Source organism: Dermacentor andersoni, chromosome 7 (genome assembly GCF_023375885.2).
Source record: "Dermacentor andersoni chromosome 7, qqDerAnde1_hic_scaffold, whole genome shotgun sequence".
Classification (NCBI taxonomy): Eukaryota; Metazoa; Arthropoda; class Arachnida; order Ixodida; family Ixodidae; genus Dermacentor; species Dermacentor andersoni.
The window spans coordinates 170,036,603-170,063,137 of NC_092820.1; the positions used below are offsets into that span (position 1 = coordinate 170,036,603).

Here is a 26,535-nt window from a genome sequence, read left to right on the forward strand (position 1 = left end):
CCTATTCCTATCTAGTTCATCAATCATCCACCATGACAGCTGTGCCAATGACCTAATTCCTAGCGCTGTGCCAACTTTTACCGCCGACCTTGATACGCCCGCATCGCGAATCTTCAAAGTGGGGGCTTGTAGGTTCACGTGTAAGAGAGTACAAGTGGTGCAGTCAATCCAATAATGGTCGGCGGGGCATGGAACATGTAATAGTCTAGTGCAGAATCAATAAAAGCTTGAAACTAGCGCTACAAGAACTAACATATCTTTTAACCAATCTGCGTCGCGCACTTAGAGGTATTTCGCACAACACTTGTTTTCTTTATCGGGTGTGGGGAGCCTTGAATATGGACAGATCCATGCCGAATGAGACGATGTTATCATTTGGCCGTACATGATGTTGTGAGGAGATGGAGGATAATTTTGTGAAGTGAACTTGAGTGCATGTGAGAGGAAAGGAAGAGTTAAGAGAGGCCATTTTCGGGTCACTATTCGGAGAAAGTAATAAAGTAAGTCCCACAAGGTTATTCTAATGGAAGAAAGCGCGAGACGCCATGGCTAAGTCACGCCGGCGAGGACCACGCCGTGGCGACGTATTGGACCGAATCCGCAGACGGCGCGATATCGGCACGGTAACTCACTCGTCACAGACCCAAATGTGGACCCGGAAGCGAGTTGTATGTAACACACCGAGTATTGGTTCACGTAGGCGGGGACCTCTTACTTTATCGGCACTATATGAAAGTTGTTTAGTTGTCGATGCCCAAATTACATTAGTACAGCCGAGGAAAAAAAAGCTACTTACGCAGCTTGACAAGCCCATTGGCCCCTTTCACATATGCAGCAGCAAGAAGCATATTAAAAATAAAAAAAAACAAAATAATAGCCAAAATTATACTGTAGCATTCTGCATCACAAACAACAACAACAACTACAATGACGACACCAACAGCAAGAAATTAAGCCATGGATATTGTCACATCTAGTCATCTAAGCAAATAAAGAAAATCAACGCATACAGGCAAATGAACAAGTTCTAGTGCTTTACGATAAATCATGGGAAGAACAATGCTAATTTATCACGCACAGCATTGACGCACACAAAACTTATTCATACATAAGAGCGCAGGAAAAAGCAGAATACCGTATCGAGCTCGAATAAAACCATTCTTATAGGACATTATCAGACACGAAACCACAATCTATACGCGTTATATCGATGCTGAACTCCGCGCATGCATGCAGCTATCGCTGTAAAAGGCCTACCAGGATAAGTTAACTTGTTTTCGTCGAAACCACAAGGGTCCCCCACATGCTTGGTAGGGCGCAGCATGTGGATGCCGCGAGGTTAAGTGGGCACGGCGGATAAAACCGCGTAGACACCGAATTACCGCCCTCCTTGCTCGCTCTTCGCGCTCCACCAACCTACCACGGTGCTTTGTGTTGCTAGCGCGATGGCCCAGCTGACACAGCAATGCGGCAAATCGTGCACGCGAGGCCAACGGCAGGGTTGGGGCATCAAGGGCCCTCTCGTAATTAAAGTGACCAGCGGAGCAGAAATTATAAAATGCGTACATATCGCCGCTGGCTCTGTACATGGAGCGTGCCAGCGAGCAGCGAGGCCTTCCACCCGTTCGATAAACGCCGAAGAAACGCCATCGCCCGCGGCGCCGCCAACAACGCCGTGGCGGAGAGCGGGTGGTTGGCGCGATGTGGCTCCCAGGGGTCGCCGCGAGGGTGAGCAGTTAGGCCTAACGCTGTTGCAAAGAAGAAGCGAAGGTGATGAGGTTGTGGCTTGTGTGAGCCCAGAGCGTTTCACCGAAATGGGCTCCTGGCGCGGAAAACGAGGTGGCTGCGCAACAGCTGCCGGTAAGCACCATCGCGTCACGTGGCATAACGGCGAGGGTTGCAGGATTTAGCGAACCACGGATGGAGGCACGTGTAAGCTCTTTAGTTCTGCGAGACTAGAGGAACGCCCTCCTCTCATGAACGCGGTCTTATATGGCGTGTAAAAGAACGTGCTCTTGTGCGTGCGATAGACAGAGCATGTGAATGCGATTTAACCTGAACGGCATCGTAATTATCACTCTTAATTCACCTACTGCGCCTACGCGCATCCGGTGATTGCACAAGCATGACTGAGCCAGCGTTGCTGGCGTGGCTTTCGCCCGTGCGCCGCTTTATTTTGCGTTTGTGGCTGAAGGCTCCTTTGTTGAAGTGAAAACCCTCTCAATTAGTCGCCAAGAATTTGGTAATGTCTTTACCACTGCCTCATTTACGCTTCAGAAAACTACATTAATGCCAGATAACACGCCTATTACACAATAAAACGCATAATAATTGTGTGCGGAATTGTTGCTGTAAACAGGAATTCGGTGTTTATGTAGCGTTATCTCTTTTTCACCCCATCAAATGATTAAAAAGCCTTATGACGAATTTATTAAGAACTGCGTAACATTTCACGAGAAACGGCGACGACGTGTTCGAAGATTTAGAAGCTATTAAGAGAACAGTTATACGAGTTATCGCTTTTTTAAGAGAGAGAAAAAAAATAATGAGCCATTCCACTCTGTGAAGGTGGATGACCAGCGAAGCTGTTTAGCGCACGACACAGAGATGACATAGAATTTTGAACAAAGGCGCGAACATATTTAGTTTACTGATCGGTGGTCATCGTGGCGATAGGTATGTACACACATCCTCGTATCACCTCTGTTATTAAATGATTCCGTCACGTGAGACAATGAGTGCCTCATAGCCCCTTAAGCGATGATTCATACCACCGTAAATAAAAAGAAAAATTAATTTGAACGTGGCTTTCCCATTACGACGACAGAAAAGAAATGAAATTACATTGGAATCATCAGCGGCAGCGGAGCCATCTGTGGAAGGAAACGACGATGAACGCGCGAGCATATAGGCACGAGCGCGTTCGAGCGGTTGCCGCGATGGGCGCAAACGAGCCAGCTGTGGCAGAAGGCGACGATGTTCGAGTCATTGCCGATGATGATAGCTGCTGCTGATGATGATGACAATGACGATAGTTTCGTATTGCCAACGAAAGGCTCATACTCCTTTAGCAATGAGCGACAATGGAGCCACTGCCAAAGGAGTCGACGACGACGAACGCGTGAGCAGTGGCACGAGCGCATTCGAGCGGTTACGCCGAGGGGTGCGAACGAGTTAGTTCGCAGGATGTTGCGAACGACGGAAATGCTCTAGCCATGTACAGCTTCGCTGTAAAAAAAAAATGAGGGGCACATTTTGGTGTTAATCTGTGTTGAAGAATGACATGACGTACTATCAGCATATATTCAAACAAGAAAAAGGCGAAATCAACTAGATTGGCTGCGTTCCCAAATTCGCTGGTATTCCTAACTGTGATTTGATTTAAGCTTCTATAGGAAAGTCTGGAACTATACCGCATTTAGAGACCACCTAAGAAGTTTTGCATGTCGCACTTTCATGTAATTACGCGCGACAGGTGTTCTGGTAAGTTTTGCTTGTTCGTGTTTCATTGTATGCGGATAGCGTACGTGAACGCTTCAACGAGGCAAATATGTACTCTCGTCTATAGTGCACATATTTCTTGTGATGCGACGTGTTGTGCTCTGTTTTCTCTCCCTCTTTTTTCCTCTCGTTTCCAAGCTTCCGACAGCGAATGGGTGGTTGCATGGCCCTAAGCGCAACTTGCCGAGAGACACAGTCGAACGCTTCGTAGAGAGCATCGAATGCCCTCGGGAACTAACTGGCGCAAACACGCTACGAGGCCAGAATCAGCAAACAACAAAAGATGAACGAATGACGTGAAGTAAATCACGGTTATAGAAAAAGCCCGCAAAGACGCCGAAAAAAGGGAAGACGCAAGAATCCTGGTCGCCCACCCGTAACGTTCTTTGGGCATGCCCTCCCAGCTGCCTCGGTCCATTTCCCGGGGATCAGCAAAAATATAGCTCCGAGGCTTCAACGTACGGGTGGAGGTGTGCAAGGGCAGGATTCAGTGAATGAGGGTGTAGCGCTACCTAGAGCTAGGTAGCAGGGAGGTTCCATACGGCTTCCGCACGTGTTATATCACACTTACTCAAAAGCAAGACGAGGTCGTCCAGGAGGAGACGAAGTACAAGGGGGTGAGGAGGGGGGAAAGCAGCAGTTGGCAGTGAACGCTGTGAGAGTGGGATGAGGGAAGAACAGATTGGGGATAAACACGCAAACGCTGCTGGGGCATCTGATAAAGAAGAAATTCGCTGCAGGGGAACAGCTATGTGTCATGTCCTCTGTAATATAAAGGTTAGGCTTCGTAATTGAGATCATTGTTGTGAGGCTCAGGAACATCGGCTGCGGGGTTCGCTGCATGCAATCGCGAGCTGATTGGTAAAGAGTGAGCGTATCTCGAACTGGCTTTCGGAAAGTCTAGAAGGGCAACCTGCTTATCTGCGTCTTTTTTTTACTTTCTTTCACAGCGGCGCTCTATCGGGTGGCGATAACATGCAAGGATGCAGAATTACCGCTAACGCCGCATAGCTGTATTATATACCATCTGTCACTGTATAATGCTATCTCCACCGACAGACAGCTGTGAACAGGTCGGGGTCTCGTTGCTGTACTTACAGTCAACCATCCCACTGAGGCGTTTATCCCCCTCCTTCACCCTCTGTCCTGTGCGTCGTTGTAGTTTGAGGCATACGTGGTTTTATTGCGATTAGAATCCTAAGTATACTTAAGGCCCTTTCTGGTATCTATCTATCTATCTATCTATCTATCTATCTATCTATCTATCTATCTATCTATCTATCTATCTATCTATCTATCTATCTATCTATCTATCTATCTAACCATTTTTCCCGCCAACTTGGGTCACGGGTAGTCCATTGTCTAATTGGTAGAGCATCGGGCGGCTGTGTGGAGGGAACCAGGCTCCAAACCAACCATAGGAGCACGTTGGGTCACTGAGTATGTGGCACTGGGTATGTGCCGCTCTTCATTGAACCTCTATCGTCAATCACTGGGTGCGTTCCGCCGATTCCGGAACTTCTATTATTAGTATGTCTACATAATTTGCGCAAGGGTGCGTAGGTCGGCTCAGAACCTGCAGCTGCTTTTAGAAGTACTCACCCTTCTAGGTGCATTGCGCCATTTCGGTGGCAGCTTCGGTTATATGACTGCGTTTTCTTTTACGTCTGCTACACGATCATCAGACCTATTGTGGTGTCAGCACCGGCCGCACGTGCAATTGACTATTCCAGGCATCACAAAAGAAAGTTGTAGCGCCGTTGTAAGCTTTGAAGCAAGCAACGTTGGAACACATTCACAGCGAGCACAGATTCCGGCAACACGTCTACACAGATGGTTCGATAAAACTCAGCAGCTCTGCTGCTGAAGTCATCATCCCGGCAAATTCTGAAAAAAAAAATCATTCATTCTTCGATGTCAACTTGGGACACTGGGCATGTGCCACTGTGAAAATAATGCTTTTTAATTTCTCTAGTGCTTTGTGAAATCAAACCCGCGTAGAATATATATTCAGACAACATTGTCTGAATATATATTCACACAGGCGCCAAGCGGTGGCTCCACCAGGTAGAGCCGCGTGTCCAGAGGGAAGCGTCATTGAACATTCCCGCAGCATACGCTCCTCATATGTAGCGCGTTTCGGCGGTAGAAATAAGGTGTATTCCTATGTTGATTCAATGTTAATCGAATTCACGTCGATATTTATCGTGAGGTGGGTTCTGCGGGAATATTAATGCGGAAGCGTTCTGAGGCGATTCACCGAGGAAATCTGTCCGTTGGTCGGTCTGTCCGTCCATTAGACGTAACACGAGGCATTCCAAAAAGAAAGAAAGAAAGAAAAAAGGAGAAAAGCAGATTGAATTTCAAGGGAAGAGCCTTGGCGGTGGTGAGTTTCGAACCAGCGAGCCCACGCTCAAAAGCCGGGTATCTCACCCACTGGGCTAAACACCATTTTTTCCCTTTCATGCTGAAAACCACGCTTGCCGTAGCTGAATATATTGTCACGTGGTAGTGACGGTCAAGAAAGAAGCAATACGGTGGAATACAAAACTAGCTTTTATTGGGCGAACCTGTGCCCACAAAAACAGGCTACACTTATAGCACAACGATAGCGGCGAACACGGTCGGCGATCGTCGGAAAACTGATTAGCGGGTCAAGCGCGTCGGCTTTTATAGATCAGTCGTCGAATGTTCCAGATTAACTGATGGGACCCGCGTGTCTTCCACAAAGTTCTACACCATTCGTGTCACGCGATGAAATCTGATAACACAAGGTTCGGCGACAACAGACACGCGGATAGAAGCGTCGATAACTTTCCAGAAACGTCGGATACATGCAGGCGCGTCCCTCGCTGTGCGATTACAGTTGTTAAGCGGCGAAACGTGGTTGCCCGATAAAGATAAGTACACGTGTCATTACCCCCCTCTTAAAAAGCATCGACCCGATGCTGCTAACAAACGAAAGTAACAAAGAAAAGCACTCGTAGCAAAGAAAACAACAAACTAAGGAAGTTCATCAGCGTCCGTAAAATGGTTTAAGGCGCACCACGTGGACCACTTCAGATCGTGCGCGGCGCCGCTGTGAGTGCGAAATGCGGTCTGGCACGACCTCATAGTCTAGTGCGCCAATACGTCGGATGACCTTGTAGGGTCCGAAATAGCGTCGCAGCAGCTTCTCACTGAGTCCTCGCCGGCGTATCGGGGTCCATACCCAAACACGGTCGCCGGGCTGGTACTCGACGAAGCGTCGTCGGAGGTTGTAGTGTCGGCTGTCGGTACGCTGCTGGGTCTTGACCCGTAGGCGGGCGAGCTGTCGGGCTTCTTCGGCGCGCTGGAGATAGGTAGCGACGTCAAGATTCTCCTCGTCAGTGACGTGCGGCAGCATGGCGTCGAGCGTCGTCGTCGGGTTCCTGCCGTAAACCAACTTGAATGGCGTGATCTGTGTTGTTTCTTGCACCGCCGTGTTGTAGGCGAAGGTGACATACGGCAGGACCGCGTCCCACGTCTTGTGCTCGACGTCGACGTACATTGATAGCATGTCGGCGAGGGTCTTGTTCAGGCGCTCCGTGAGACCATTCGTCTGCGGATGATAGGCAGTTGTCCTCCTGTGGCTCGTCTGGCTGTACTGCAGAATGGCTTCGGTGAGCTCTGCTGTAAAAGCCGTTCCTCTGTCGGTGATGAGGACTTCTGGGGCACCATGTCGCAGCAGGATGTTCTCGACGAAAAATTTCGCCACTTCGGCTGCGCTGCCTTTTGGTAGAGCTTTGGTTTCAGCAAAGCGGGTGAGATAGTCCGTCGCCACGATGATACACCTATTCCTGGATGTTGACATCGGAAACGGCCCCAACAAATCCATCCCAATCTGCTGGAATGGTCGACGAGGAGGTTCGATCGGCTGTAGTAATCCTGCTGGCCTTGTCGGTGGTGTCTTCCGTCGTTGACAGTCTCTGCATGTCTTGACGTAACGGGCGACGTCGGCGATCAGACGCGGCCAGTAATACTTTTCCTGTATCCTCGACAGCGTCCGGGAGAATCCGAGGTGCCTAGCGGTTGGATCGTCGTGTAGGGCGTGCAGTATTTCTGGACGGAGCGCTGACGGCACCACAAGAAGGTAGCTGGCGTGGACTGGTGAGAAGTTCTTCTTCACGAGCAGGTTGTTTCGTAGCGTGAACGAAGACAACACGCGCTTAAATGCCCTAGGGACAACGTCGGTGTTCCCTTTCAAATACTCGACGAGGCCTTTTAGCTCTGGGTCTGCTCGTTGCTGTTTAGTGAAGTCTTCCGCGCTTATTATCCCAAGGAAGGCGTCGTCGTCCACGTCGTCTTGCGGCGGGGGATCGATTGGGGCGCGTGATAAGCAGTCGGCGTCGGAGTGTTTTCTTCCGGACTTGTATGTTACCGTTACGTCATATTCTTGTAGTCTGAGGCTCCACCGCGCCAGCCGTCCTGAAGGGTCCTTTAAGTTAGCTAGCCAACACAACGCGTGGTGGTCGCTGACGACTTTGATTGGCCTGCCATAGAGGTAAGGGCGGAATTTAGCTGTAGCCCAAATGATGGCGAGGCATTCCTTTTCAGTCGTAGAATAATTGCTTTCCGCTTTTGACAGCGACCGGCTAGCATACGATATCACCCGTTCAAGTCCTTCTTTCCTCTGGACTAAGACGGCACCGAGGCCTAGGCTACTGGCGTCAGTGTGGATTTCAGTATCGGCGTCCTCGTCGAAGTGTGCAAGTACCGGCGGCGACTGCATGCGTCGTTTGAGTTCTTGAAATGCGTCGGCCTGCGGCGTTTCCCAATTGAACTCGACATCAGATTTCGTTAGATGTGTTAGCGGCTCCGCGTTGCGCGAAAAGTCCTTGACAAAGCGCCTATAGTAAGCACACATGCCAAGGAATCTGCGCACTGCCTTCTTGTCCATTGGCTGCGGGAACTTTGCGATGGCAGCTGTCTTCTGCGGGTCGGGGCGCACTCCAGATTTGTTGATGACATGGCCTAGGAATAGAAGCTCATCGTAAGCGAAGCGACACTTTTCCGGCTTCAGGGTGAGCCCTGATGACTTGATGGCCTCTAATACTGTCGCAAGCCGCTTAAGGTGATCGTCGAAATTTCCGGCGAAGACGACGACGTCATCCAAGTAAACAAGACAGGTCTGCCACTTCAATCCTGCTAAAACCGTGTCCATCACGCGCTGGAACGTTGCAGGCGCCGAGCACAGTCCAAATGGCATAACCTTGAATTCATAGAGGCCGTCTGGCGTGATGAAGGCGGTCTTTTCGCGATCCCTTTCGTCGACTTCTATTCGCCAATAGCCAGACTTGAGGTCCATCGATGAGAAGTATTTAGCATTGCAGAGCCGATCTAATGCGTCGTCTATCCGTGGGAGGGGGTATACGTCTTTCTTCGTGATTTTGTTCAGTCGACGATAATCGACGCAGAAACGTAGGGTTCAGTCCTTTTTCTTCACTAAAACAACTGGAGACGCCCACGGGCTTTTCGACGGCTGGATGATGTCGTCGCGCAGCATTTCGTCGACTTGTTGTCTTATAGCTTCGCGTTCTCGCGTCGAAACTCGGTAAGGGCTCTGGCGTAGTGGTCGAGCGCTCTCTTCGGTGATTATGCGATGCTTTGCGACTGGTGTTTGTCGAATCCTTGATGACGTCGAAAAGCAGTCTTTGTATCGTCGAAGCAGACTTCTGAGCTGTTGCTGCTTAATCACGGGGAGACTTGGATTTATGTTGAAGTCTGGCTCGGGAACTGCGGTCGTCGGGGTAGATGCAACAGAATCCGAGAGGACAAAGGCATCGCTGGTTTCCTGTATTTCCTCGATGAATGCGATCGTCGTGCCCTTGTTGATGTGCTTGAACTCCTGGCTGAAGTTTGTCAGCAACACTCTCGTGTTTCCTCCATGCAGTCGAGCGATCCCTCTTGCGACGCAAATTTCACGGTCGAGTAGTAGACGTTGGTCGCCTTCGATGACGCCTTCTACGTCAGCGGGTGCTTCGGTGCCGACCGAAATAACGATGCTAGAGCGAGGCGGGATGCTCACTTGATCTTCGAGCACACTCAAGGCGTGGTGACTACAAGGGCTCTTCGATGGTATCGCTTGATCTTCCGACAGCGTTATTGACTGCGACTTCAGGTCGATGATTGCGCCGTGTTGGTTCAGGAAGTCCATGCCGAGAATGACGTCTCGTGAACACCGTTGCAGGATAGCGAAGGTGGCAGGGTAAGTCCGGTCATGAATGGTAATTCTTGCCGTGCAGATTCCAGTCGGCGTAATGAGGTGCCCTCCAGCGGTCCGAATTTGGGGGCCCTCCCATACAGTCTTAACTTTCTTCAACTGGGCGGCGATGTGTCCACTCATTACGGAGTAATCGGCCCCTGTGTCGACTAAGGCAGTGACTGCGTGGCCGTCGAGAAGCACGTCAAGGTCGGCGGTTCTTTGTCTGGCGTTGCAGTTAGGTCGTGGCGTCGGATCACGGCTGCGTCGTGTTGAACTGAAGCTAGAACGTCGCTTCGTCAAGTCGTCTTTCGTCGGTGTAGTCTTGGCTTCCTGACTTCGTCGGGACGGCGGCGTGTCGTCATTAGGTCGTCGAGATGGTTTCTTCGTCGTCTTCGTCGGCGGCGGAGGATCTTCGTCAGTTCGACGAACAGCAACCGCACCTCCATCGGTTGCTGCTTTTAGTTTTCCGGGTATGGGCTCGCAGAGCAGCCCCGGGCTGGGCCGGTGTATGGTCGGTGCTGCGGCGACAGGTAGCGGCCTGGTGACGGCGAACGGGACGGTCGTCGAGGGCTCCACTGAGTAGCGGCGAGGTAGTCGGCGATGTCACGAGGGCATTCACCTTCCCTCGGGCGCTGTGCGTTCACGGCGAAGCCTCGCAATCCCAGGTCTCGGTATGGGCATCGGCGGTACACGTGGCCGGCTTCGCCGCAGTGGTAGCAGAGCGGGCGGTGGTCGGGGGCGCGCCAAATGTCCGTCTTCCTCGCGTAGGTGCGCTGGGCGACGGGTGGGCGTGCTGGCGTCGGCGGCGGTGGACGACGGAATTGTGGCGTTACAGGGCCCTGGCGTTGTCGCGGAGGGGGAGCTTGACGGCGTGCGACGGCGGCGTAAGTCATCGCTTCTGGCTGGGGCTGCGGTAATTGTGGTTGCACCTCAGGAACTCCTAGCGATCGGTGCACCTCTTCTTTCACGATGTCGGCGATCGAGGCCACTTGAGGCTGCGACGATGGCAAGACCTTGCGCAGTTCTTCGCGCACGATGGCCCTGATGGTCTCGCATAAATCGTCCGTGGCCAGTGATTGAATTCCGGAGTAGCTTGTTGGCTTGGTGCGTCGGTCAAATTGCCGGTTCCGCAATTCCAGTGTCGTCTCGATGCTCGTCGCCTCACGAAGAAACTCGTCGACGGTCTTCGGTGGGCTTCTTACCATACCGGCGAAAAGTTCCTCCTTTACACCACGCATCAGTAGACGTACTTTCTTCTCCTCGGACATTTCTGGGTCGGCGTGGCAGAACAGACGGCTCATTTCCTCAGTGAAAATCGCGATCGTCTCATTCGGCAGCTGCGCTCTTGTCTCCAGTAGAGCTTGGGCTCGCTCTTTTCGCACGACGCTTTGAAATGTTTGCAGGAAGCCGCTTCGGAAGAGGTCCCACGTCGTCAAGGTGGCTTCTCGATTCTCGAACCACGTCTTGGCGGCGTCCTCCAATGCGAAATAGACATGTCGTAGCTTGTCGTCGCTTGCCCAGTTGTTAAACGTAGCGACCCTCTCATACGTTTCCAGCCAGGTTTCCGGGTCCTCAAATGTGGAACCGCGGAACGTTGGTGGTTCCCTGGGCTGCTGCAGCACGATGGGGGACGCTGGGGCTGCCATTGTGGTTGCCTTGGCCACAATCTTCTTGGTCTTCTCAGGTAGAAGTCCGTGCTCCGGGGGCAGCTGTTGAAGACGGCGGCTTGCTCGGTGGTCCGGGACTACGTTGGTGTTCTGTTTGTGGTCTGGGCTGGGATCACGGCTTGTCGGGGGCGTCCTGTACATGGACGAAAAGCACCTCCACCAGATGTCGCGTGGTAGTGACGGTCAAGAAAGAAGCAATACGGTGGAATACAAAACTAGCTTTTATTGGGCGAACCTGTGCCCACAAAAACAGGCTACACTTATAGCACAACGATAGCGGCGAACACGGTCGGCGATCGTCGGAAAACTGATTAGCGGGTCAAGCGCGTCGGCTTTTATAGATCAGTCGTCGAATGTTCCAGATTAACTGATGGGACCCGCGTGTCTTCCACAAAGTTCTACACCATTCGTGTCACGCATTGAAATCTGATAACACAAGGTTCGGCGACAACAGACACGCGGATAGAAGCGTCGATAACTTTCCAGAAACGTCGGATACATGCAGGCGCGTCCCTCGCTGTGCGATTACAGTTGTTAAGCGGCGAAACGTGGTTGCCCGATAAAGATAAGTACACGTGTCAATATCTGAACCATATGAATGTGTTGTACCAGCGGTACAAAAGAAATGCTAAAGGAGAACTGTTTCTATGAAGGCTTTGTTGAAGAATTTAGGGATGAAGGAATAGCAGCTATCATTAGAACCATATGTAGAGCTTATTTAGAGCATTCTAGACATGACGAAATTCCCGTTTTGCCAAAATTTAATGTCAAACACGTCATATCTCCAATGTCTGTCAGTGGTCGCGGGATGCGCCTTCCGTTGGGGAATTCCCTCACCGACCGAAACGCCACCGATCTCTGAGGATTTATGCGCTTCGCGTCGAGCAACACAAACAGATAAGCATTCAGTGAGCTGATAAGGTTGATAAGGACTGATGAGGGGCTATATAGGTAACATCACGGTTGATAATGGTTCGAGTCGGATGGATGAGGTGCTAAAGAGAGATAAGGGCTTACAATTATCAGAGCAATTCTTATAAGGTTTAAGGATTGCAACCGATACGGGTTGATAAGGGTCGGATTAAGTAGAATAAGGTTGCGATCACGTCCTATGATATTGATAAGAGATAAAGGTTAATAAGGAGCCGAATGATTGCGATAATGTTGATAACGATCGATAAGGGTTGATAAGTGTGGGATCGAGTCCTATAAGGTTGATAACTGTCGATAAGGGTTGACATTGGTTTCTTAAAACGAAATTTTTGTTGCCTCTACCCTTTCCCACTTGCAGGAGCTGTCTTACCGACTAGACAACCTGGGTCACTCAGTACGTGCAACTAGGCACGTGGTTTGTATTGAGCACTGGGTGTGGGCTCATTCTTGGTCGATGCCCCAGAGAGAGTATGCACGAGTGGGTATATGCCTGAAAAGACAAGGACAAGATGCAATAAGAGAGATCGGCAGCAGAATTATTAAGGGATGCTATAGAAAAATTATAATGTCGGCAACAGAAATTTGGAGAAGATGACTGCAGAGAATCGAAGGAGCTAGGAGAGAGAAGTGAAGAAAATGAAATGAAACCAGAGCATTTATTGAGGGAAGAGCGTTCAGCTGCAGAGGGGTTAAGAAAAAGTCGGCAAGAGAAAAATTGAAGAAGGCGTCTACAAAAAAAAAAAAAAAAGAAAAGGTAAAGTGTCATTCCACTTTCGTTATTTTGTACAAGCATTTCCTTAGTTAGCGTTACGTTTGAATGACGTTTTGTTTACGATTTCCACAAACATGAAAGGAAGATTACCTTACCACCTATTTCTACATAAGCGTGGGATCTGTGCTTTTATATATATACATATATGTTCTCATCCTTGCTGGCATCTTCGGGTGTGTGAACAACGCTACGAAACGAGAATTTCTCGAGCAATTCTTATTATCCGTTCGGAAGGCACGGTAACGTGGACACAAACAGATTTATACAGGCTAACGCATGCACAACGAGGAGTATGCATACACGCAGTTAATAAAAATAATAATGAAATAAACTGTACTGTGTGATATATGTGAAGACAAATTTATAAAGCACAGCAAAGTCGCGCTATTACATATAAAAAGCAAAACGGCACGCAAGCTCGGAGAAATATTTGCAATGTCCAGCATAACACTTCTGTAGACACCTCTAGAAGGCCAGAAACCATGCAAAACACCAGCCAGTGTTTGTGGTAGCCGCTCCTACCATAAAAAATAAGGAAGAAAAATTGATCAGCCCTTCCACTCTGCGAATAAGGACGAGCAGTGAAGCTGTGATGTGTTTTACCTCAGTCGACGGATCTGTGTATATATACCTAGGTATTATTATTATTATTATTATAACAACAAACGACGCTTACTGGTGTTAACAGTGTGTATAGGACGCAGGTGGCCGTTAAACCGAGCCTTGACGCGAGCGACGATATGCGTTGACCGAGGCTCAGTCAAAGGAGTGCACGCAACAAAACACGTTTGTTTGTAATTTGCGATTGAGCATACTTCCTAGTTACTTAGTTGAATAAAGCTTGGTAGGACTAAAGTTTTGTTCTAGCGGAAAAGCGTGGGGCTGTTCGTTTTGCTCCCGCAGAATCCATGTATTGACAGCAGACGGGAATTCCACAATATTTACAACTTCACTGTGAACTACGTAATCATGCAAAAAGTAGATGAAACTCGGCGTAATTTTAGAGTCGTCTTAGCCTCTAATTGTCACATTATTTGTTTCGGGATACTTTCGATAAAACAAGAGTTACAGCCGTTTTCTATAACCACACTCCCTCCGTAGACGGCGGTGTATTGACAGCAGACGGGAATTCTGTAATGTTCACAACTTCACTGTGAACAAATTATGCCAAGTAAATGAAACTCGGCGTAATGATAGAGTCGTCTTAACAGCGAATTTCGGTATAATTTTTTCTCCAACATACGTGCATGAGATCCAGAGCTACAGAGCGTTCGCGAGAAATTGGCGGCGAAAACTGTTTGGTGTCGACGCGACGCGTAGACAGACGGGCATCGACCACCGCCGGAGGGTAGCTGTAGATACAGCTTCGCCGTAAAAAAACGCCTCTCCGTCACTGCTGAATGGCTTCGTCGGCAGACGCATTGCCGGGACACTACGAGCGAACACACGCCTCATTCCATATTGTGGCTTCATTCCGTGCGGTTTTGGCGAAGCTGTTCGTCTTTTGAAGGGTGGAATACTGTTCTGAGCTTCAGGGAGTGGGCATAAACCGAGGTGGTCACCGGGCTGTCAAAAGAATCCTGCCGCCTTTTATAAGGATTGTCGCCCCCCACTGTACCGCCCCTTCGTCATCGTCTAGACGCCGAATGATGCGGCCTTCACTAGCGTCAGGGTCCGTGTAGGCGGGCGTAGAGAAGCGCTCGCCTGTCTTACGACGCGCCGACGCCTGGCGCCGTTGCCTATAGGAGCGTGTTTACGCGGCGTCGATTCTCTTTGTGAGGTGACAGCGGCTTGTCGGTTTGTCCCCTATTCTAGCACAGATTCCTTTGCAGCAAGGCATTGTGATGCGGGGAATGTCTTCGTGAGCATAGAGTTTCACACGAGAATTATTAGAGGGAACTCTGGTGCTCGTGTCTAGGGAAACCGCAAACCCGGGGGCTCAGCTAGCATTGGGAAGGCGCCTAAGCTTCTTCGTCCTGGGTTCGAACGACATTGTGGTTTTGCAGACAGATCGTAATAGACTAAATATTAGATAAAAGAAATGCAGTATTTCGCAATGGTTATGCCTGTGGGTAGAGCCTTATTGAATACTGCCTTCACAAAAGCGTGGCGGCTTTCAACTTTAGGCCGATAAAGCGTATAAATCAAGCCACAAGAACGTCTGAAGTAACAGTCACTAAGATTACACGAACGCATGTGTTTCGCATCATTTTCATAGCAGCGCCAGAATTGTGTCGTAATTTCGTGCACCTCTCTCTGCGGACAATTTCAAACCGACTGGACTCAAGACCGTTCTTCTTGTAAAAGATACTCCGACCGGGGTCACACCCGCCACTGGCACGAAAAGCGATTCGTGCACTATTAGTACACTACTTGAAGTGCACCGGCTTAAGAAACCGTTTGTAGTATCCCTGTGCATCCTCTCACGCGCACTTAGTGCTCACTGTCGCCCTATTTTCCTCCATCTATTCCCTTTCCCCTAACCCCAGTGTAGAGTACATCAAACCGGGTATTCGTCTGGTTGTGCTCCCTGCCTTTCTTCTCCTTGCTCTCCCTCTCTCTCTTCGTACGAAACTCTATGCTCGTGAACGAAGCGTTGCCAGTCTACATCGTGGTCCGTGAAGCCAAGCCAGCTCGCCAACGAAGGGGCCGGTTCAGTAGTCGCGGTGCACGTATCACACGCAACATAAAATCACAAAGGCAAAAGAAACACATAAAAAAAAACGCCCCGACAGAAGACATCTCACGATGAATGTCGACGTTAATCCGATTAACATTCAAGGATTGTAGCGAGACACCCGTATCTGGAAATATATATTTCGACACAACAAAGAATGGAAGCACTAAATGTCACATTAGAAAAATAAGCGCCGCTTAGAATGTTACCAACACTATCGATACTTAAAGCTCAAATATAAGGCATGTACCACTGCTTAGTAAAAATGCGCCGACGCACCACACATGTCCTGCTCTACAGTCGTGAAACTAAACTCTCCCGAAGTAAATAAATACTTGCTATACAAGTGTTCATCTTCTGCAGCGTGTTTTGTAGCGCATCGATTAGGCGCCTGCCAGCTAAGATGGCAAGACGCAGATACCTGCACCACGCCACCCACTGCCGCCGTGATCAGCCTACATTGCTCGCCGACAAGCCGACCTAGCAGACGTGCCGAAACCCGAGGAAGACGGCGTAGAAAACTCCGCTTTCGGGAATCTCATTGCAGCAGATGATATTTAATTAACCTTTGTTGTTTTGTTGCGAAATGTCATATAGACTAGAGCTGGCCATCGGCAAATGTGCAGTAGTGATACAGGTGACCATATGTAAGCAGGTTAAGTATACAACTTGCTTTAACGAAAACTTTCAAATTTAACAAAAAAATTACCTGTAGAAGATAGCACAACTCTAGTCCATGAGGTCGTCTACTCGTAGAGGCGGACATTACTTGCACAAATAATTGAAGTGCACAATGGAATAATTAAAAATAATTCCCTAATTCGGGTTTTAGCTAATTACTTGTGGTGCATGTTGCAATTTGGAAATTCTGCTTGTCTTTCTCATTTCTTTTATCTCTATCTAGTAGGTGAGGCTACAAGGCATATTCGCTTCAAAAGATTTGTGTGGATGACACCATTTGCGAGATATACGCCGTCAAACTTCGGTAAGAATCCACTGTCGTTCCACTTACTTTCCTAACAAAACGCGGTTTTATGCATTGAAGCACTAAAGTAACCGGAACGTCATTGCATTTCTTCTCAAAATTCGAGAATTAATATCTTGAAACTGGTGTCAGCCTGAGAATTTGCTTCAAGTGGATCCGCTTTGCGAACTACCGACTAGAATTTGCAACTTCAATATGTGTCACAAGGTAATTAGTTAGACACTTAATTAGTCATTTGTTGTTAATTAGTTGATTATGCATTTCCATTTTTGTGCCTCTTCAGGTAAGACCGGCTCAAGGACTAGAATTGTGCTATCCGCCGAGCGCATTTCTTTTTTCAAATTTTTGAAGTGTTCGTTGAAATACCCAGTATGCGTGTTGTATTGTGTGGGAGCTATTCAGCGAGACAGCAGGAGCACCAGCAGCAGTAGCCATGATCAGCAATACCTGGCGAAAAAAAGCTTCGCCATAGAGAAAGACATTCAACAAGAGCGAACGCTCCCAAAGAGCCCAGTCGCAGAATTGACTGCCCCGCACCACGCAGGTGGGATTAACGCCCGAACCACACTTGCGGTTTCGGTTTCCGGCGCGCGCGTTTTGAACGCTAGCTGGCACGCGTCACGTCAGCTGCGCTGATCGGCGTGGCATTTTTTAAGGAAATTTTATTATTATTATTATCATTTTGTACAGGGAAGCTGTTTATGGCTAGGTTCTAGTAGACCTAGTCTCCGTTGAGATAGACCAACAATTTGTCATGCGTGGGCCGATTCCGAAGATAGTGCAACACCGGGCCGACCCGTGGTGGAGGTGGTTCGCCATTAAAGGGCCCACATTCAACTGGTCATCCTTGTGCACAGAGTAGAAGGGCACTGAATTTTTTGCTTCTGCTGCTTAACGACGCGCGCTGTTAGCGCGAATCCTTTTATTATTTAGTAAAAATGATTTAGAACGATGTTTACCAGCCTCCATCGAATCTGTGCCACATTCAATTTGATAAAGTAGACTCAAGACGCCTTGTAAAGGGGGAAACGTTGATTTCGCTCTATATAAATGCTCGCTCCAGGCTTTTTGGACATTCATCCACCATTGTGGTACCAGGTTAGCAGCAGTAGTTCCCGTATGAAGCTCCACCAGACGGCTACAGCTGAAGAAATGTAAATTACAAGCATGTACCATTTTGGTACTTAAACCTAGTAGGAATACAGCGTGTAGAGGCGAAACGTACGAATATGGTGAATGGGCGGCATTACAAACAAAAGCAATTTGCTTTTAGATACATGGCGTAGAAAATACCCGAGTCATCCAAAACAATACAGCAAAGTATGACGAAAACATTTAATTTCCAAGGATTCCTACATTCCCGGGCATTGTTTCCTGCACTTAAAGCGCTCAAAAACACAAGGGACTGCACGTTTCCAAAACAACATGCCATCAGCCGACGCGATCGTACGCTACATACACAGACATGGCCACAACACAGGCTCTCATCCAGACCATGCTATATACGTTCGCAGAATTCTTCTCGCACTCAAGGCAAATGTGTGGGTGCAAAGCCTGTTTTCAGTCGTTCAGAAGACTAATTTTCGAGTTCTTGGTTTTTGAGCTTCTCAGCGTTATCTTTTGCGCGTCCTGCCGGTGCAAGCAACAGACTGCCGTGTTATCCCTCTTCAGAATCGCTTGTCGCGTTTTCGACAAGCGTGAGTACCGAAAGAAGGTACATGTTGCGGGGCCACAGAAAGCATCACAAACTTGTCTCACAAATGCAATTTTCGACTGGTCGTCTCTACTATCCGAAACAGAGTCGGGCAGAGCCGGCGTTCCTCGAACTCGCAGTCAGAGGTCAAGCGCGCTATCCCAATGTATGAGTCACTCTCCGAGGAGGAACTGGCAGATGCGAAACCACGTGACTACTGCCAACGTTCGATGTTTCGCCTATCCAAAGCTGTGAACGCTGCCGAAAACTCCGGCGAACGCGCCGATGGGACGAGCGCTCATTGAGACGCCAGCATGCAGTGGCCTAGGTTGCCTAGGTTACGGTGAACCGTCGACAACAGCGGTGACGCTGTGTTGTGATGACGTTGCTGGAAATGTTCTCAATCTCGACGACTGCTCGACAACAGGGCTCGGAGCGCTCCAGAGCGCTCGAAGGGGGCGGAGAGCAATCGAAAAAAAAAAAAAGCCAGCCGAATGTAAGGCGCGCTCCCTCTTTCAACCAGCCGAAGACAACGCCGCCCGCGAGAGTGCTCTAGAATGGTTTAGATCTCTCTGAAACGGCCAGTCGAAGATGCCTTGAGATATACACTACACACCAAACTAACTGTCACCACGGCCGAGCTACTTTTGGCTGAGTAACAACGCCAGGCGTGGCGACCGTGCCCCAAGTGTAGCGTAGCCAACCCGGCACGTCCTTGGTTGACCTCCACACCTTTCCCTTTTTGTTTCTCTCTCTCTCTCAACAGTTTTCAAGGATTGCTCTTCAATGAGCTGCTCCGAACTTTGGTGTCCCGTCAAATTTTTTTATTTCCCTAGAGTTTATTGCCAAGCATTACATTGAATGTTATCGTCTTTCCGTTGCGATATTCATTCAACAGAGGGCCAATATTGCGTGTTTAGTTAAATTTTTCGATTCCATTAATGTCTTGTTTTGAAACACCGTTATGAAAGGAGGAACGTAGGGAGGTTCACCGGGATGAAAAATACCCTACACTAGGGGACGAGGAAGGGGGCAGTATAAAAAGATAATTATTCAACAGGGATAGGCGGGCTAGTTGGTGGTCGATATTTGAATGCATCATGTAACAGCGCAAACAACAAGGGACAAAGAAGGAAACCGCGCCTGTCCTGTGTGTTTCCTTCTTTGTCCTTTGTTGTTTGCGCGATTACCTAATGCATTCCAATAAAAAGATAAAAACAAAATATACAGAGAGCACAGGCCCCCAATTACAGCCGTTGCTTTACAATAGGGATGGTTCGAGATCACAGAACACGGTCATAGCACATGTTTATAATGACCACCCGTTCAGGCTAAGCCATTTGTGCAGATGTGTTGGCGTTAGGAATTAGACGAATGCCTTCGTCGCCCCCCCCCCCCCCCCCCCCCCGGGCAACGGTTCATCAGATCATCATCATCATCATCATCATCAGCCTGATTACGCCCACTGCAGGGCAAAGGCCTCTCCCATACTTCTCCAACTACCCCGGTCATGTACTAATTGTGGCCATGTTGACCCTCCAAACTTCCTAATCTCATCTGCCCACCTAACTTTCTGTCGCCCCCTGCTACGCTTCCCTTCCCTCGGAATCCAGTCCGTAACCCTTAATGACCATCGGTTATCTTCCCTCCTCATTACATGTCCTGCCCATGCCCATTTCTTTTTCTTGATTTCAACTAAGATGTCATTAACGCGCGTTTGTTCCCTCACCCAATCTGCTCTTTTCTTATCCCTTAACGTTACACCTATCATTTTTCTTTCCATAGCTCGTTGCGTCGTCCTCAATTTAAGTAGAACCCTTTTCGTAAGCCTCCAGGTTTCTGCCCCGTACGTGAGTACTGGTAAGACACAGCTGTTATACACTTTTCTCTTGAGGGATAATGGCAACCTGCTGTTCATGATCTGCGAATGCCTGCCAAACGCACCCCAGCCCATTCTTATTCTTCTGATTATTTCACTCTCATGATCTGGATCAGCAGTCACTACCTGTCCTAAGTAGATGTATTCTCTTACCACTTCCAGTGCCTCGCTACCTATCGTAAACTGCTGTTCCCTTCCGAGACTGTTAAACATTACTTTAGTTTTCTGCAGATTCATTTTTAGTCCCACCCTTCTGCTCTGCCTCTCCAGATCAGTGAGCATGCATTGCAGTTGGTCCCCTGAGTTACTAAGCAAGGCAATATCATCAGCGAAGCGCAAGTTACTAAGGTATTCTCCATTTACTCTTATCCCCAATTCTTCCCAATCCAGGTCTCTGAATACCTCCTGTAAACACGCTGTGAATAGCATTGGAGAGATCGTATCTCCCTGCCTGACGCCTTTCTTTATTGGGATTTTGTTGCTTTCTTTATGGAGGAGTACAGTGGCTGTGGAGCCGCTATAGATATCTTTCAGTATTTTTACATACGGCTCGTCTACACCCTGATTCCGCAATGCCTCCATGACTGCTGAGGTTTCGACTGAATCAAACGCTTTCTCGTAATCAATGAAAGCTATATATAATGGTTGGTTATATTCCGCACATTTCTCTATCACCTGATTGATAGTGTGAATATGATCTATTGTTGAGTAGCCTTTACGGAATCCTGCCTGGTCCTTTGGTTGACGGAAGTCTAAGGTGTTCCGGATTCTATTTGCAATTACCTTAGTAAATACTTTGTAGGCAACGGACAGTAAGCTGATCGGTCTATAATTTTTCAAGTCTTTGGCGTCGCCTTTCTTATGGATTAGGATTATGTTAGCGTTCTTCCAAGATTCCGGTACGCTCGAGGTCTTGAGGCATTGCGTATAGAGGCTGGCCAGTTTTTCTAGAACAATCTGCCCACCATCCTTCAGCAAATCTGCTGTTACCTGATCCTCCCCAGCTGCCTTCCCCCTTTGCATAGCTCCCAAGGCTTTCTTTACTTCTTCCGGCGTTACTTCTGGGATATCGAATTCCTCTAGATTATTCTCTCTTCCATTATCATCGTGGGTGCCACTCGTACTGTATAAATCTCTATAGAACTCCTCAGCCACTCATCAGATATCATCAGATAGGCATACCAAAAATGAATTATTACGGTAGTTGTATTTGATCAATGCCATCTAGCACAGTTGCGAGCAATCGTCCCTGTATACTGCATTGAGGACAGTTGGAAGTACTAGTCAACTGGCCCTTTCGCGACCACAGTCATCACACGTAGCATTTTCGTTAATTCCTATAAGGAAAAATGGAAAGCCGTTGCCCTAGATCGGAATGAAACCCGAGACCTCTTAATGAGCAGCCGAACGAACTGAGCACCAGCGGCGGCTACATTTAATTTTCGTTTCCGCTATGCGGTCCATCTCTATCCTTTGTTATTTACACCCGCCGTGGTTGCTCCGTGGCTATGGTGTTGGGTTGCTGAGTACGAGGCCACGGGATCGAATCCCGGCCACGGCGGCCGCATTTCGATGGGGGCGAAATGTGGAAACACCCGTGTGCTTAGATTTAGGCGCACGTTAAAGAACCCCAGGTGGTCGAAATTTCCGGAGTCCTCCACTACGGCGTACCTCATAATCAGAAAGTGGTTTTGGCACGTAAAACCCCATAATTATTAAATTGTTATTTACATGAAGCTGAGCCAGAAAAAATTGGAGTCGTTTTCGAGCAATGATTTCATTACTCGTGATGGTAAGAACACGAATATCTCTGTCTTGCCCTTTAGTGAACTTTTTAGTGCAAAATTGTTAGTGCTTGGATTTAGCACATCATCATCATCATCATCATCAGCCTAGTTACGCCCACTGCAGGGCAAAGGCCTCTCCCATACTTCTCCAACTACCCCGGTCATGTACTAATTGTGGCCATGTTGTCCCTGCAAACGTCTTAATGTCATCCGCCCACCTAACTTTCTGCCGCCCCCTACTACGCTTTCCTTCCCTTGGAATCCAGTCCGTAACCCTTAATGACCATCGGTTATCTTCCCTCCTCATTACATGTCCTGCCCATGCCCATTTCTTTTTCTTGATTTCAACTAAGATGTCATTTACCCGCGTTTGTTCCCTCACCCAATCTGCTCTTTTCTTATCCCTTAACGTTACACTTATCATTCTTCTTTCCATGGCTCGTTGCGTCGTCCTCAATTTCAGCAGAACATCGCTCCAATATAATACCGTCTTTACTGTTATTGCGGCATTGAAATACGTGGTGAGGCCATGGCCATTTTACTCAAATGAGTCAAACACCTAGCGTACGTGGAAGGCATCTGTGATGTGTGTAGTGCGCGACATGGGGCGGTGGTCAGAAAGGAAAGAAGCAGACGACAAGGAGTGCGCGCGCCGAGGCGAATTCCGTGCTGGAGAGAAAACGACAACGCCGAAGAGCGTCCGGCACGTGAACGCGCGGCGCAAGAAAAGAAAACAAGAAGAAAATGCCAACCAATTAGGAGAATCTACGGAGCATCAAACAGCCAATTAGAAAATGACTAATCGGCCAGAGCGGAAGAAAAAGCGTGGTGCGCTGGCAGAACGGGGAGACGCAGGGAGAGACGCCGGGAGAGTTCCAGGAAGCGACGCCAGGAGAAGGTCGGCCACCGGACCGGGAGTTGAAGATGGGCCGTCGGGTTCCGGACCCGAGCCACCAGCACTCCTCCCCGACCGGAGCCTCCTGCCAACCCGTTCCTGTGCGTCGCCAGTCTACCCGAGCGTGCCGCCAGCTGTCCAAGGCAGGCGAGCTTCTGTGCCCGTAGGCATTACGAGAGCATTCGGCCTACGGGCCCGAGTTCTACGCCCAGCTGCCCGGCCAGAACACCACCGCCATCTACTCGTGCCGCCTGCTGCCCGAGGCTGGCGTTCGAGCTTCTGTGCCCATGGGCAGGACGAGAGCAGTCGGGCTACGGGCCCGAGTTCTACGCCCAGCTTCCCGGCCGGAACACCGCCGCCGTCTGCTCGTGCCGCCAAGCCGCCTGCCTTCTATCTCCAAACCAGAGCAAGGGCGCTCCGGTTGCCCGGTCAACCATACTACATCCCGACCTTGGGTTAGAGCGGCGCAACTTCTCTCGTCGTCGTGTCACCGCTTCTCAACATCGAGACTTATGCGCCACTGCCATTGTGGTCAGCCCGGACTCGCGCACTAGTTAACGCCATACTAGCCCTGAGTGTGTTCCTTACCGCGGTGTTTGAGTGTTTATTTTATGCTTTCTATTTATTTCTACTTCAATTTAGTTTTATTAAAAGTTTGTGTGTGTGTTTTTGAAACCAACGGCTTTGTCCTCAATTAGGTTCTCGGAGGCTCCGCCTAAGAGAACCGTCAGAACCTTTGAGTACGCCAATTTGTGAGGCAAGGTTGTTGTACTCAAAGGTTCTGACGTTTCTCTTAGGTGGAGCCTCCGAGAACCTAATTGAGGACAAAGCCGTCGCGGACGCCAATTTGTGATGCAAGGTTCTTGTACTCAAAGGTTCTGTCGGTTCTCTTAGGCGGAGGCTCCGAGAACCTATTTGAGGACAAAGCCCTTGGTTTCAAAAACACACACACACACAAGCTTTTAATTAAACTAAATAGAAATAGAAATAAATAGAAAGCATAAAATAAACACTCAGACACCAAGGTAAGGAACACACTCAGGGCTAGTACGGCGTTAACTAGTGCGCGAGTCCGGGCTGACCACGATGGCAGTGGCGCAAAAGTCTCGATGTCGAGAAGCGACGACAAGACTATAGAGAAGTTGCGCCGGTCTCACCAAAGGTCGCGGTGTAGGATGGTTGACAGGGCAACCGCAGCGCCCTTGCTCTGGTTTGGAGATAGAAGGCAGGCGGCTTGGCGGCACGAGCAGACGGCGGCGGCGTTCTGGCCGGGCAGCTGGGCGTATAGCTCGGGCCCGTAGCCCGACTGCTCTCGTCCTGCCCACGGGCACAGAAGCTCACCGGCCTTGAGCAGCTGGCGGCACGCTTGGGTAGACTGGCGACGCACAGGAACGGTTTGGCAGGAGTCCCCCGTCAGGTGAAGTCCTAGTGGCTCGGGTCCGGAACCCGACGGCCCGTCTTCATCTCCCGGTCCGGTGGCGGACCTTGTCCTGGCGTCGCTTCCTGGAACTCTCCCGGCGTCTCTCCCTGCGTCTCCCCCTTCTGCCAGCGCACCACGCTTTTTCTTCCGCTCTGGCCGATTAGTCGTTTTCTAATTGGCTGTTTGATGCTCCGTGGTTTCTCCTAATTGATTGGCTATTTTGTCTTTTCTTGTGCCGCGCGTTCACGTTCCGGACTCTCTTCGGCGTTGTTTTCTCTCCAGCACGGAATTCGCCTCGGCGCGCGCACTTCTTGTCGTCTGCTTCTTTCCTTTCTGACCCCCGCACCATGTCGCGCACTACACACATCACAGCATCATACCTTTCTTTTTCTCGAGATTTAGGCAGGCTTGGTTTGCGCAACCTGGTGAAGTGGGAATTGCGGGACGGACGGTTAGTTACAATTTCTTTCAAGAAACAGGGCAAGGTAGAAAACTCCAGATTGCCTCTCGTGAGAGAAGTGGCTTCTTTCGATGTTTCTCCGTCACATAACTGCCACGGCCACGCGGCTAACATGGCGCCCTCTGCCCCCATCTGCAGCCCTCTACAGCGCCATCTGCCTGGGCCAGTCCATCGAGTGGTACACGCCATGGAAGAAGCGGACGACTGACTCGCCAACTACCGCATCTGCTAAGATGCTGCGTCATCGCAGCGCTAGCGGTAATGAAGGCTAAGCACTCAGAATAATTTGAACAAAGAACATAGACTGGTGTAAAAATAAATTAGGCTTGCTGGAAGGCCGCAAGCATAAAGAAGCTGCTTGGTCCATAACGAACAGTGGCGCTTCAAAACCGATCCCCTGCTGCGCAAAAGGAGGTCTTGCAGCCCACTCGTTCGCATACTCTAATACCAAGGGAGTGTGATGTATTCGTCCGATGAGACTTCAAATGTGCCATTTTAGTTTTGTTTTAAAGTGAAGCCATAGAGCAAGAAATTCAACGAGAGGAGAGACTCAGTGAAAACTGGTAACAGAAAACACGTCACGCCTAGTGCTCGCCTCATCCAGCAGCTGACGCGAGCATCGGAAAAAAAAAGGTGAAGTTACAGACGTCTTATTTTTTTTTTCTTTTCACCAAAACTAAAAAATTTTGCGTATAAATGAAGTTATACTTTCCGACTTATTTTTCTTGCGTCACCTAGCAACAGCTAACGGCACGCTACACTCTTAAAATGGTCGCACGTTTTCCTTGAACACTCGGCGCTCGCTACTTTCCTGTCGAGAATGCTATGTCACGCTGATAACGCGCAAGCCGTTCGTGGCTTCGAAGTACTGGGCTCGCAGCGTTAGAGGAAGTGCGGGCAAGACAGATGACGACTATCGTTGTGGGATAAGATCAGCCCCAAAGAGGGTAAATTTTTTTAAGAGTGCAGATGCGCCAGATACGCGCGTCATGCGCCAGACACGCCACAGAAGCGAGTGTGGCCGGCTGCGCATTTGAAGTACGCCTGTTCGGCGACCCGTCTCTTTTGGATGCAGCGTGTTTGTTGAGCTCCCGGCGTATTCTTGCGTTCCTTCTGCGCTTCAACACGGCACCACGGCACTATTGGACTACGGCAAGGTGAGAAATATTGTTTGACAGTCTGCGACGCATTTCAAGCAATTTTGCTCTTTGCAGCCGTCCTGGCGTAGTTAATTTGAGTTAACAACATATACTGGCAGATGTTTGTGACGCTTCCTATGAGCCCCAACATTATCGTAACTTATTTCGGTAGTTGTTGGGCCCGGTCGCCACACCCGGCTTTTGTGACGCCGTTAGCGAAAAGCAGCTCGGTCGTGTGACGTACTTAGTTTCTTGTGTACTGAATCTTACCGGGACAAGTCCATGGCGCATTATCTGACCCCAAACGTTATTGTAAGTAATTTAGTTAGTTTCTTGGGTACTTTTTAAGCATAGTGGCTGGGCCCGGTGTTGTAATGCCGTTAGCGAAAAGCAGCTCGGCTGTCCGACGCACTTAGTTCCACGTGTACTGAATCTTACTGGGACAATCTTTGGCACTTTCTCTGACCCCAAGCGTTATTGTAACTAACTTCGTTACTTTCTTGA

The 26,535-nt window shown here is 49.2% G+C and overlaps 1 protein-coding gene across 2 annotated transcripts in view; it reads left to right on the forward strand.

The window, feature by feature from the left end:
- LOC129385276 (uncharacterized) overlaps positions 1–25,245 on the forward strand; it is a 610,699-nt gene extending 585,454 nt beyond the window's left edge. For both annotated transcript variants that reach the window (XM_072289404.1, XM_072289403.1), the window contains one exon: positions 25,031–25,245. Coding sequence is in view for 1 of the 2 variants with exons in the window: in XM_072289403.1 (XP_072145504.1) it covers positions 25,031–25,100 (70 nt within the window). In the remaining variant the exon portion in view is untranslated. The remainder of the gene's footprint in view (positions 1–25,030) is intronic.
- The last annotated feature ends 1,290 nt before the right edge of the window (positions 25,246–26,535 follow it).